The 14,381-nt window shown below is 40.4% G+C and overlaps 1 protein-coding gene across 1 annotated transcript in view; it reads right to left on the bottom strand.

Moving 5' to 3' along the window:
• Window positions 1–14,381, bottom strand: part of brun (trafficking protein particle complex subunit brun) — a 379,016-nt gene that overhangs the window by 177,881 nt on the left and 186,754 nt on the right. Inside the window, exons 13-14 of the mRNA XM_090385832.1 lie at window positions 3,492–3,643; window positions 294–379 (exon numbers count right to left, since the gene is read on the bottom strand). Coding sequence (XP_090241958.1) covers window positions 294–379; window positions 3,492–3,643 — 238 coding nt within the window. The remainder of the gene's footprint in view (window positions 1–293; window positions 380–3,491; window positions 3,644–14,381) is intronic.

Here is a 14,381-nt window from a genome sequence, read left to right as displayed (position 1 = left end):
TACGGTCGATCTGCCAACCTGCACTGGACCAGCGTGGCAGATTATGGTCCATTTCCCTCAGCATGAATTGTTGAGGAGGCTTCCACCCTGCAGTGGGTTGATAATGGCTGCACTTTACTTTTATATATGAATAATATATATGAATCCTATGCACTGTCCCGTGATGAACATAAACATCACGACTAATCTTTATTTCACACATGCAAACAAAAATAACAACTAGCAGCATACAGCTAGCAAAAGCATTTCCTTTTGTGTACTCTTGAACATAAAAAATATATAAAATATTGTACCATGTGAGTAACCTTGAGCTCAAAAGGTAGCGGATTGAAGAGCTGAAGAGAAACTTCACACACATCTCCTTGCACCCATTTAAAACCTGTAAAAACAAGAATATAACTATATTTCAACAATATTTCCTACAATATTTTCTAATGCATTATGAAATAATTTCATATTTTAAACATAATAATGATTAATAAATTTCAACATTAATAAGCTTTATCAATAAGTCAACCAATATACAAAGAATGATACTAATTCCTCTAATTATAAAGAAAATAATTTAATTCATGTTCAATGAATGCTTTCTTTTGTCATAAACATTAATTATGGCACCTGGTCTTGACTTGCATATGTTTTATGGAATGTTAGGAAGGTTACGAGTGAAAGAGATCCTACAGTTCCATACTAACAGTGTATATATGCTTTAAATAGTGGTTCATCTGATTCACAGAAGGAAAAACTAGAGTTACCAAACTAAAAACCCTACTACGACATAGGTGTAACTTTTACAACTTTTAACTTTCAAAAAGCTAGAAACAGCAACTGTGGCAGGAAGAAAATAGGAGATTTTTTGGCTAAAAGAGGCATAAAATAGGAGCTTTCTGTGCAAAACAGCAGATATTTTCAGAAAAACAGATTTAAGTTTTTTAAAGTCAAGACTGCACTTGAAGCTAAATTTGACTGATAACAAACATTTTATATTAAAATAATGCCACAATATTGTTTACGCAGCATGCTTTCAAACATTAGCTTACCCAAGACTTTTCTATCTGTAGATTTGAGTTTGGTTTGTCTGTTAGACATTAACTGATTATGATTGCTTGAAGAAAGATACTGCAGACTCTGCCCTCTTCAGAAATGTTGATTAAAAGTTTTGTTTATAACAATGGTACTGCTATTTAAATTGGCTGTCAACAGCATTTCCAAAGCTTCACCAAAAACAGAAGCACTGGAGTGCATTTTTGGTTTGGTTTGGGTGGTTTGTTTTGGCTTTAGTGGTGCATCAGCAACACATGCTATAATATGCCAAAATTGGATTATATAAAGTTAAGAAAGAGATTAGAGTGATGAATTTAGGACACTAAGTCAAAATGTATAAGGATAACAAAAGGTAAAAAATGGTATCTATTAAATAGGAGAAAACAAGCTCAATGATTTTAAATAACTAAAAACATCTGACAAGGTCTTCGTCAGACAAAATTTGAACATATAGATAGGTCTCAGTCAGATGAATAAAACTAATAAAATATAAACCCATTCACAGATAAAACAAGGGCACCAAGAAAATATATAATATGTAGAATGGTGTTGCAATCCTCACATATAGGAGGGTCACCAATCCTCTGCAAAATAAGAATGCTTGAAATGACTATGTCCTATGTGGAGGCAAACAAGAACAACTTCTTTCCAATGGTACCAAACTAAACTGCCAAGTTTGATAACAGACTTAATCTGCTTGTACGCAGCCTGTCTGTGCCATGATTGCTGGACTAAGATTCTAAACCAGAACATATTACCAGCATGTAGTCTGTATAGGGAACTAACTGGCTATGACTTTGATCTAGCAGCAGCATTAGCCAGATCATTACTTCTGATTCTAATGTGACTTGGATTTCAGCAGAAGTGGAGGTCAAATAAACATTCAGAAAGTGAATGTAGCATCTGCTGAATCTGAGACAGGACTAGATGATAATTATATTTTATCTCAAAACTTAATATAATTAAGTTTCGAGCCATTGGTGAAGTTAATTAAATGGTCAGAGTGGTCACCTCAGTATCCAGCACAGAATTGCAGGTTGATAGAAGATGGTGTGCTGGCCTTTCCATTATTAATGGAGAAGTTGCATTATGGCGGATGAACATGCTGGAATGAATGCAGTTGTCTTTATGCCTGGGCAACATCCTAACATGATATTAAGATCTCTGAGTGGCTCATAGGCACATATACCAAGGGATAGTTAGCAGTCTATTGGGTATTATAAAGATTTTTTCAATGCAGCTCAAAAATAGATTTCTATGTGGGATGGTCTTGCAAGGATTTTAGTTTAAAGGTATATTGTAGTGACAACTGGCGCTATCTAAAGTAAAAGAGTCAGGTCAATTGATTTGACATATATACTCTGGTTGGGATATGCTGCAAATGCTTCAGTAGCAATGTGAATGGCCTGATGGTGGACTGTCTAGCCATTGAAGTATGCCCTCTCAAGCTGATGTGTAAACCCGAGATTCACAGTGTAGTTAAGACTGGACGAGTGCACAATACAGATAAAGGTGCAACAATTTCCTCCCTAGCTGCTGGATGAGATGGCACAAATGAGGTTCCTTGTGCATTTTGTCTGCAGTTGATGGATGTGTTGGAGAAATGTTAACTTCTTACTGAATACAAACCCCAAGAATTTTGTCTCAGGTGCTACTGGAATGATATTTTGTCCAAGCTTTAGTTATAGTTTGAGATAAAGGTTCCATTTACAACAAAAATGTATGTAGATAGTCTTCAAAGGTAAGAACCTGAAACGATCAACAACAGTAATCCTTTAATTTTACTACTATAGTTAATTTTAACATTCTACTCAGTTTTACTTTTACTATTTTTGTTTTAATTTGCATGTGTGTGTCTAACACATTGAAACAGAAAAGGGTTGTTCTTCCTATTTAAAAAAAAAAAATTAACTCACCAGAAAACATGAAGGTGCTAAAGTGTCACCTTTACTGAAAGAGTACAACACTGGTACACAAAATGCATGTGACATGTTAAAAAATAAGCATAAATGAATCATGCTTGCCAAATTTTCTGATAGAGTTGGTGATATGTTGAAATGGAAATCACTAAACATGTCAACTTATAATGAACTGGATAAAGCCAAGAATATGTAAGTAAATAAATTTATGTTTTGTCACATACATGAGTTTTCACTCATTTGATTATCCAGGACACTTTATTTCCCAACCATCCCAGATAATTATGATCTTTGTAAACTATTTAATTAATTATTTCTAACTACTTTCAAGTTTCTAATTTGAATTGAGTACAGCCATACCATTAGTTTTTAACCTTGTAACTTAGTTGAAAAAGGCTTTACTTCTAACCATATATAAATTATTCTGCATACCTGAATAATTACCAATGCTTTAACTAATTAAAAAATAAAATAAAGTATACAACAAATGAGAGGCTTTCATCATTCTAAAAGAATTTTCGTAGTTACCTAATCTGTTGTCTTCTTTTGCTGATTTTTCCTTTTGTATTTGTAATGGTGAAAAAATAAAAGGCCCAGAGGGTTCTAAAGCAGATTTCGGTTTCTGCGAGGCAATCCTTACTGGTCGGAGATGAGGTGCGAGTTCTTGTAGTTTAAAATTCCTAAAAAGAAAGTGTAAGGAGAAAATGTCACAGCAGTTACAAAAATTTATCATCATATTTCATTATTTTCTTAATCTGCTTGTATGCAGCCTGTCTGTGCCATGATTTCTGGACTAAGATTCTAAACCAGGACATATTACCAGCATGTAGTCTTGGAAGCTTGAAATGGTGGAACCCATGTTTAGTCTCCAGAGCTAAGTTCCAGTCAACCCTTCCCCATCTAGGCGCCTCCTTAGCAGGAGCGGCAGTGCGTAGCACACGCTTCTTGATTAGACTGGGGTTCGAGCCCGTGACCACCAAATAGGGAGAATGCGGAAAGGTCAGGGAATGACCACTGCATATCCCCGGAGCAATATGGCCTTAGTTGCTAATGCTCCTAAAAACCAAATAACAACAACAACCCCTATCTCTTCCATCATGCAGTATGACTGATGAGTTTTGAAGTTATGATGAACATCATGGCAAGATCCAATCTTCCTTACATTTCGAGGGTACAGCTCTAAAACGGTTCGTAGGTTCGGTCTGATGTACTAACTAGTTGTCGGCCTCCGAACACCATTTTAGAACTGTACCCTCGAAATGTAAAGAAGATTCGATCTTGCCAATAATATCATGGCAAGATCCAATCATTGGTAACTTTTTAGGAGGCTTCCAAATCAGCTAGTGTACAATCTTGCTACCTCTACTCTGCCAGATAGTGACTGGATTTGTTTTGTTTTGTTTTGTTTTTATTGGCGCATTAGCTACGGAGGCTATAATGCGCCAAGACCAAGTCGTATATAAAAAATTTTTAAACTTTCAGTGACCTACATAGTTAGGTCACTATGTCAAGATGTATAAAAGAAACATGTAAATTTTATATAAGATCAAAAATGTTTATTGACTTTAAAAAGGTAAAAACAGCAGACACATGGTCATTGTCAGATAAAATCTGACTGAGTGTATACGGCTCAGTCAGATGATTAAAAGCGGTAAAACGGATATTACCAAAATCTGGACAATCAATTAAAATGTGTCTCACAGTTAAAATTGTGCCACAGGACACACACATAGGAGGGTCATCAGCCCTCAGCAGAAACGAATGAGTCAAATGACTGTGTCCTATGCGGGTCCGGGCAAGAACAACTTCCTCCTTACGATTCCCGCGCAGACTAGACTGCCACGGTTCAATTACAGGCTTTATACGATATAGTTTATTTCCAGTCTGTCTATTCCACGAGTCCTGCCATTGGGAGTGTATCTTCTGCTGTATTGTTTGCCTGTAGTCTGTATAGGGGACTGACAGGCAGCGATTTTTATTGGGGATTGCTGATTTGGCTGCGGCGTCAGCCAAATCATTTCCCTTAATCCCAACGTGGCTCGGAATCCAGCAGAAGCGGATATCATATTCACGTTCCCGGAGGAAGTGAATCTTCTGCTGAATGCAAGACAGAACCGGATGAGGATTATATATCACAGATATTAAAGCCTGTAACACACTGAGAGAGTCAGAATATAAAATGAACCGTTGGTGTTGGCATTCACTAATGTGTTCCAAGGCTAACTCTATAGCGTGCAGCTCTGCAGTAAAGATACTGCATTCAGAGGGAATCTGCTCCGATGTAGTGGTGTCTGTAAAGACAGCAGCAGATCCCACATATAATTCCGACTTCGAACCGTCTGTGTAAACTGGCGCGAAGTCAGAATGTTCAGCTCGGTGTGCTGAATGAAGCTGCAGGTAGACAGACGATGGAGTGTCCGACTTTCCCCAATTCCTAAGGGACAAGTCACATGCTGGGAAATGAGCATGCCAGGGTGGAAGGGGTTGCTTCGGTGTTTGGGCAACCTTGTCTACCTTGATATTAAGTTCTTTGAGTAGCTCTTGGAGACGAATACCAAAAGGTCGGTTGGCAGTCTTACGGGTGTTGTACAAATTTTCCCATCGTGGCTCAAAAACGGATAGCCACGTAGGATGGTCTGGCAGGGATTTCAGTTTTAAGGCGTAGTTTAGAGACAACTGCTTACGTTGAAGCGATAACGGCGGTTCGTTTGCTTCGACGTATAAGCTCTGGACTGGAGATGTTCGATATGCTCCAATAGCAGTACGGAGAGCCAGATGATGGACAGGATCCAGCCAACGAAGTACACTGTCTCTGGCCGAATTGTATACCAGGGACCCGTAATCTAGTCTGGATCGTACAAGTGCACGGTAGATGCGTAGTAGGGTGCATCGATCGGCACCCCAAGATGTAGAGGAAAGAGAGCGCAAAATATTCAGCCCTCTTGTGCACCTTGTTCGGAGTTGACGGATGTGATCCAGAAAGGTCAACTTTTTGTCAAATACGAGTCCCAAGAATTTTGTATCTGCTGCTATTGGAATAGAATTTTGTCCGAGCCTTAATTCAGGTTCAGGATGAAGATTACGCTTACGACAAAAATGTACGCAAACGGTCTTCTCCGGCGAGAACCTGAAGCCATTTGCAAGTGCCCAGGAGTTGAGACGATCAATGCCTTTCTGCAGTTGTCTTTCAATAACCCTCATGTTGCATGACTGACAAAATATGCTAAAGTCATCAACATAGAGGGCACTGTTTACGGTTGGAGGAAGTTGTTCTGTAATTGAATTTACTTTGATGGCAAAAAGCGTGACACTTAATACTGATCCTTGTGGTACTCCCTCCTCTTGGCTAAAGGAACGAGAGAGTGAGGATCCCATACGAACTTGGAAAGATCGATTGGCTAAAAAGTTTTTAATAAAAATGGGGAGTTGCCCCCTAAGACCCAGGCTATGCAGATCTTTTAAGATGCCAAATCTCCAAGTTGTGTCATACGCTTTCTCCATGTCAAAGAACACCGACACCAACCAAGTGTTCGCGTTTTAGGAAAGCATCCCGGATGGATGTTTCCAGTCTAATAAGATGGTCCAAAGTGGACCGGTTCCTTCGGAAGCCGCACTGGATATTGAAGAGAAGGTCATTCGATTCTAAGTACCATATTAAACGAGAATTGACCATTCTCTCCAGGATTTTGCACAGACAGCTAGTCAGAGCAATAGGACGATAATTTCTAGTGACTTTTGGATCCTTTCCTGGCTTAGGAAAGGCAAGAACGATTGCCTTGCGCCAGGAATCCGGCAACTGCCCTTCAATGAAGATTCTGTTATACAGAGAGAGCAGATAATCCATAGATTTTGGTGAAAGATGTTTAACCATTTCATAATGGATGCCATCTGGTCCAACAGCACTTGCTTTGGAAAGGGCGAGGGCTCTTTTCAGTTCCTGAATAGTAAATGACCCATTGTAGGGGTAGATGTTCTTAGACTGAAAATTAAGAGCCTGTTTTTCCAGTTTATGTTTCAGGACCAGGAACTCTGGGGAATACGAAGATGTTGCAGAGATGTTAGAGAATGTTTCCCCAAGAGCATTGGCTATTGCAGTTGCATCTGCAATAGCGCATCCATTATAATCTAGGATTGAAGAAGGGTGGGATGTATATTTTCCCTTCATTTTCCGGATTTTATCCCAGACTACCTTAGAATTGGTAGTCTGGTTAATAGATGATGTGAAACGGATCCATGATTCCTTTTGACTCTGACGGCGAATGTAGCGTGCTTTGGCTCGTGCACGCTTGAAGGCTATTAGATTAACAGTGGTAGGATATCGACGGAATATCCCCCACGCTTTGTTTTGAGCCTTTTTTGCTGCTGTGCATTGGGAATTCCACCAAGGTTTGGGATATGGTGGAAACCGGGCAGATGTTTTTGGAACAGAATTTGCAGCTGCTTGGACAATGATTTCTGTGATGTACGTTACTGCGTCACTGATAGGCTCCTGACTGACTGTACTGAGGTCAAAATTTGCCTGATGTTCGAAGGCATTCCAGTCAGCCTGATCAAACTTCCACCATGGTAACCTAAAAGGAAGACATGGTCTCCCACTGTGTAACAAGGTTAGCACAGGGAAGTGATCACTTCCGTATGGATTCTCCTCCACTTCCCAAGTGAGTGAAGGGAGTAGAGAAGGGGAGCAGATAGAGAGATCAATGGCAGAGAACGTACGGGTAGGCATGTGGAAGAAGGTGTTTTTTCCAGTATTTACAAGGGAAAGGGCATTGTCATTGAGCATACGCTCTATGACCCGTCCCCTTCCATTGATGTTAGCACTACCCCACAGGGTGTTATGTCCATTAAAATCCCCAAGAAGTAAGAAAGGGGGTGGCAACTGCGTTACAAGATCATCAAGGTCTTCCTGGGAGATGTCAGTCCCAGGTGGCAAATAAATAGAGCAGACTGTTAATAAAAATCCCACTGTAAGGCGAATTGCAACAGCCTCTATGCTGGATGTAATTAGCAAGGGCTGAACTGGGGTCTGATTACTCACAAGGATAGCCACTCCTCCATGAGCAGGACCATCCGCAATTCTATCCTTACGAAAGATTGTGATGTTATACATGGTGGGATCATCATTTGCTTTTAGATACGTCTCCTGCAAGCAAAAGCAAACTGGCTCGTGCTTTTGCAGGAGGGCCTTGATGTCATCAGTATTTCGCCGGAATCCACGACAATTCCATTGTAGGAATTTAGCCATTATTTTGGCTTGGTGGGTCCATCAGGCGGCTTCCGAAGTGCTGAGGGCTTGATTTTATCAGTCTTGGCTTTATCTTTTTTGGGGAAGAATGGACGCTGTCCCGTGTCCATTTCTTCCTCCGCAAAGAGTTCCAAGACTGATTCATCCGGTACCTCCTTGTGCTCGACATCCATTGTTTCTGTTATTACTGTTGGCTCTTTACCACTTGGTTTTGGTAGTGGTGGAGCATTGGGAGGTACGGATATAGGAGTGGCAGCTGACTGCGTTTTTTTGGTGGGCTTTTGTGAGCTCAATAAATAGCGGGCAATCGGTGTGAATGACTCTCTTGGTGGTACAGTCATCTCAGTCTGCGTACCGATAGTGCACTTCGCAGAAACCTTCTGGGCATATGAAGGTTTCCCGCTATTTATTGGTTGAATGCGTTTTCTTGCCTCTGGGTAGGAGATATTCAGCTCCGTTTTCAATTTCTGGATCTCTTTTTCATCCTTCCACCGCTGGCATGCTCTGGAGTATGCAGGGTGCTCTCCTTGGCAATTTACACAGATCGGTTTAGAAGCTGAACATTCCTTGCTCTCGTGGTCTTTTGCACCACATCGAGCACAGGCAGGGTTACCATGACAAGCCGTTTGTGAGTGTCCGTATTTTTGGCATTTAAAACACCTCAGTGGGTTTGGAATATAGATCCTCACTGGGCAGTTTAAATACCCTGCCTTGATGGAACTTGGAGGCCGTGGGGTGTTAAATGTTAGGATGAGAACTCGGGTAGGGACGAGATTCCCTTCCTTCCGCATTGATATTCTCTTTACAGCTGTCACTCCTTGATCTTTTAGTTCAGAGCAGATCTCCTCTTCAGAGACATGAAGAAGATCCCACTCTGAAATGACACCGCGTGAAGAGTTCAAAGTTTTATGGGGTGTTACATTGATCGGTATTCCCCCTATGGATGTCGCGTTTAACATTCTTTCTGCCTGCTTTGTGTTTGAAGCTTCGATTAAAAGATCACCAGAACGCAGCCGTTTAACGGATTTTGGTGATCCTGCCAACCCTTCTAATCCTTTCTGGATGAAGAAGGGTGACATCTTCCCAATTGACTGCTCTCTGGTGGAATGGAGAATGAGGAAAAGCGGAGTTATAGATGGTGGTTTATCCTCAGTTCTGGCTCTTTTGGCAGAATTGGTGTCATTCTCATCTGATCGGTTAGGTAGGGGCCTTGTTGGGGCCCCAGAAGAAATTGGATTTAAATTACTCATGAGAGTAAAGAAAAAATGTCTGATGCCTAAGTACCTCACCCACCACGGAGCCCTACGAGGGGACGCCCACTCGTGAACTAGCAGGTACTGCGTACACGAATGGGACGCCGAGTTCGCTTAGAACACCATACCCACGTTACCAATAAGTCTTTATCCCGTCCCAGGACCATAGGGAGGGAGACTTATTGGAACGCAGTTGACCCTAGCAGTATAATACCACCCGCCGATTGATCCCAGTCGAGCCGGTCCGGGACCACCCGTCTCGTCGAAGCAGGGGCCAAAGTGGTGTATTAAGGCTGGGCCCCTCAACCACCAGGATCCCCCTTTCCGCTTCCACGGGTCTCGGCGCACGGCTGCACACGCCGGATTCCAATGTTGTAACCCTGGAACCAAGGTATGGGCGTTGGATCCCAGTGATGCTAATCTGGAAAACCAGCAGCATCACTGGGAGGTCCCCTCACCACGTACAGGTGCCCACGTTGAGGGGATAGTGACTGGAGGGAGTCCGAGTAGAGTGTATGTGGGGGCACTGTCGAGGCCACATTATGTCAAGGATCTGAGTATATTCTTACCACGTGTACGTCATATCCAAAAATTTCATTACTTCATACAGCATGTCCCACCCACTTTTTCTTACTATTGAATACACCATGAATTGTCAAAATAATAGAGCAAGCTTATCTGCGAAAAGACCTAAACCTCCCAAGGACTTCCTAATTCATTTCACAAATATACGTGGTCTCAATTCTAATCTCAACGATGTCCATTTCCACTTGCAGTCTGCCAAACCCCATGTACTTTTTCTGACAGAATCTCAGATATCGGTTGATTCATCTACTGCTCATCTCAGATGCCCAAATTATTCGCTGTATGATTCCTTTCACCTCAAAGGTGGTACTTGTGTATATGTCTGTTTCAATATTCCCTGTCAGTGACTTGGTAATTTGGAACCTTCTCTTTTCGATTGTCTCTGGCTTAAAATCTCTCTACCTCATTATGTCAAATTCATCTGTTGTCTCTACCATTCTCCCAACTTCACTAATCCCTTGGAGCTCTTTGACTTCCTCTCTTTACAACTTGACTTTCTCCAGTCCAACTTTCCTAACAGTGAGGTAATTTTCCTTGGTGATTTTAATGTTCACAACTCCAGATGGCTTCCATTTTCTAGTCACACCAACCCAGCTGGTCGAGATGCTGAGGCTTTTGCAATTACTAATAACCTTGCACAGATTGTTCATTTACCTACAAGAATAGCAGACAATCCTAACCATACAGCCAACACGTTTAATCTTTTTCTCACAAACAACCCTTCTAAGTATACAATCAAAGTGATTGGTCCTATAGGCACTACAGATCACAACTTGGTGATTGTCTCGTCTCCAATGGAGCCTTTATCTCATGGCTATTCCCAACCTCGTGTTGTTTGGCATTACAAGAATGCAAAATGGGATGACCTGCAAGATTTCTTTTCTTCTTTTCCTTGGTCGGATTACTGTTTCAAAACTTGTGATGTCAACTTTTGCTCAGATTGTGTTAGTGAAATTATTCTTGTAGGAATGAAATCCTTTATTCCACACTCCATTTTAAAATCTTGTCCTTTATCTAAACCTCGGTTTTCAATAAATGTGCTAAGACTATTCAAGAGAAGAACGTTGCATATCGTCATTGGCTTCTTTCCAATTCTTCAGTTTCATTTTCTGCCTACACCAAAGCTCGCAACAATTGTAAAGCAGCTATTAATCAGTCCAAACTAGATTTTGAACAGGCTAAGAGTAGAAAACTTGCTTCTTGCCCTAATGGTAGCCGAGCATTCTGGTCTCTTGCCAAAGCTATTGGCCGCAACTTTTGCCCATCTCTGCTCCCACCTCTGTCAAAATCAGATGGTTCTGTTGTCACCTCAGCCAAGGATAAAGCTGACCTGCTAACATTCCATTTTTCTTCCAATTCATGTATTAATGATCTTGGTAAAACACCTCCACTCCATTCAATGCCTCTTGTGGTCTTCCGTGAAAAAGATGTCAGAAGGATTTTGATGAATCTTGATGTTAAGAAAGCTCCAGGTCCTGATGGCATTTCCCCACTTGTTCTCAAAACCGGTGCTCCTAAACTTATTCCTGTTTTTTTGATGCCCATTTTCACTTTCTTATTCCAAAGGTATTTTTCCTTCTGCTTGGAAATTTGCTCATATCCAGTCAGTTCCTAAAAAGGGTGACAAATCCCTCCCATCCAATTATCGTCCCATTTTGATTACTTCTACTCTTTCTAAAGCAATTGAGAAATCGATTAACTGCCAACTCTTAAACCTAGAACCCTACTGTCTGATCAACCATCACCAGTATGGATTCCATCAGTGTCGATCCACTGGTGATATTCTGGCTTATGTTGCCCATTTATGGATAAAATCAATGGAAAAGTTCGGTGAAACACAAGCAGTTGCGCTTGACGTCTCAAATGCTTGCGATCATGTTTGGCATAAAGCTCTTCTAAACAAGCTTCCATCTTATGGTTTGCCAACTGTTTTTTGTAATTGGTTATCCAGTTTTCTCTCTGGTCGCTCACTGAGGGTGATGGTTGATGGCTTTTAACTTCTCCACTAGTGCTGGTGTCCCCCAATGTTCAGTTCTTTCCCCCACTCTTTTCCTCTTGTATATTAATGACCTTCTTCCATTGAATGGAAATCCTAACCATAGTTTTGCCGATGATAGCACATTGCATTTCCATTTTGAGAAAATGGAAATCAGCTTCAACTTCTCGAATATCTGCTACCAATTCCTTAAATGCCGATCTCCAGGTAATTCTCCAGTGGGGCAAAGACAACTTAGTTGATTTCAATCCTTCTAAAACTCAGTCCTGTCTTATATCTCGTAAAAAGGATTCTTCTGCTCCTATGCTTATCTTTGGTGACACTCCGATTTCTAGGCAAAATGGTATATCTCTTTTGGGGATTATCCTGACTTCTAATCTCGCTTGGCACAAGCACATTACAAATATTGCTTCTTCTACATCTAAAAAACTTGGTTTTCTCTTTCGCTCTCTGGGTTACTTTTCTTTCAAACAGATGTTCACTCTGTATAGATCGCAAATCTGCCTTACCATGGAATATTGTTCCCACATCTGAGGCAGTGCCCCAAACCCCTCTCAGTGTTCTAGATTCCATTCAGAAGAGGGCAGTTAGGTTAATTAATGACTCATTTCTAACAGAGTATCTCCACTCGATCTCTCATTGACGTACTGTTTCTGCTGCATGCCTTTTCTACAGATACTTCTATGGGCACTGTTTTTCAGAATTGGCCTCTATACTTCTCACTCTCTCTTTGAAAACAATCTGAACACGTGTCGCCACCAGCCAACATCCATTTACTGTCCAACTTCAAACTCACAGAAACAACTTTTCGTCTTCCTCGTTTATTCATTCAACTGCTGTTTTCTGGAACAACCTTCCTTCATACGTATTTCCTGAAAATTACAGTCTACAGAAGTTCAAGTCTAATGTCAACAAATATCTTCTTTCGTCTTCTTGACCTCCAACCCAAGCATGGTACTAAGTACTATAGGCTCTAATACCTCTCGTGTTTGGGGTTTTTTATAAAAAAAAAAAAAAATTATTTTGATATTAAACAAGGCATGGTAATAAAATTTGGTGCAATAAAAAGAACATACAGTGAAGGAACTCAAAAATGGCTCCTGATTGAATTCACTTATTACACCACTCTAGAAGTTTCCGAAAAGAGTTAGTGAAGGCATCCAGGGAGATGTTTAGTTTGGTGGTTAAGCTTTTCTTTTTGATGTTCTCAACTTCCTGAAATCTATTTCCACTGAGTGCAGTTTTCACCATGGGAAAGAGGAAAAAGACCACTGCTGCTATATCAGTAGAGTACGGTTGATCTCTGAAATGTTGTTTCATGAGAAATGTCTTCAAAACAAGTGCGCAATGGGTAGGAACATTGTTGTGCAACAAGAACAGACTGCCTTTGTCTTAAAATTGTGGCCTCACCTGGGAAATGCACTTCAATAGTCTTTTAGGCACCTGTATGTAGACCATGGCATTGATCCTCTCCCCTTCAGGTACAAATTCCTTGTGAATTACACCATTTGTTGAAAAACATGATCAGCATTGTCTTGATCCTGGGCTTCTGTAAATTAAGCTTTTTGGGCTTTGGTGATGATTTTGAAGTCCACTGCATGTTTAATGACCAGTGACAATACAGTCAAGGAAATTAGGATTTTCTTGATAATTCTGGATGAAGTCTTCGCATGATGGCACTCTTTGTTGCTTCTGCTCATCCATGAGACTGTACAACACAAATTTGGAACAAACTTTCCTTTTCCCTAAATTTTCATGCAGAATTTGATAAATAATCTCCTTATTCATACCCAACTCATTAACCATCATTGTAAAGGTCAAACGACAATCTCATACCAAATTTCCTGAAATTTTGTGACTCTGTCCTTTTTTATATAGGTTGATGGTCATCACGAACATCATGTCCATCACCACTTAAATCATCCAACTTGGTACGACTTAATATTTCATCACCATATAACAGTTTTTAACATTTCATATGTTTGTGTTGCAGATTTTTCCATTTTAAAGCTAAATTTGATAATCTTTCCTTGCTCCACTGCAAAATCGAATGAATGTTAACTCAACTAACAAAACTGGTTGTTACTTGCAACCTGCCAGCCTACTGGACTGTACCGCTACTACTGGATGAAGTTTGAACTACAATATACCACTTCCATTTATTTTAAAACTGATTGAACATGAGACTGCAACAGCACCAGTCAGGGAACTTTATTACAGTTCATATTTAAAAATTATACATGGACTCTCCAACCTACACAAAGTTCATTTTTGGTCTTCTACTAACTTCTAAAAGTGACTGCATTTATCTTTTATATATTTACAATCTAGGGTGTAAG

The sequence above is a fragment of the Mastigoproctus giganteus genome, chromosome 12, assembly GCF_048544385.1.
Source record: "Mastigoproctus giganteus isolate SK-2022 chromosome 12, ASM4854438v1, whole genome shotgun sequence".
Taxonomy (NCBI): domain Eukaryota; kingdom Metazoa; phylum Arthropoda; class Arachnida; order Uropygi; family Thelyphonidae; genus Mastigoproctus; species Mastigoproctus giganteus.
This window is presented reverse-complemented; position numbering and strand designations above follow the sequence as displayed.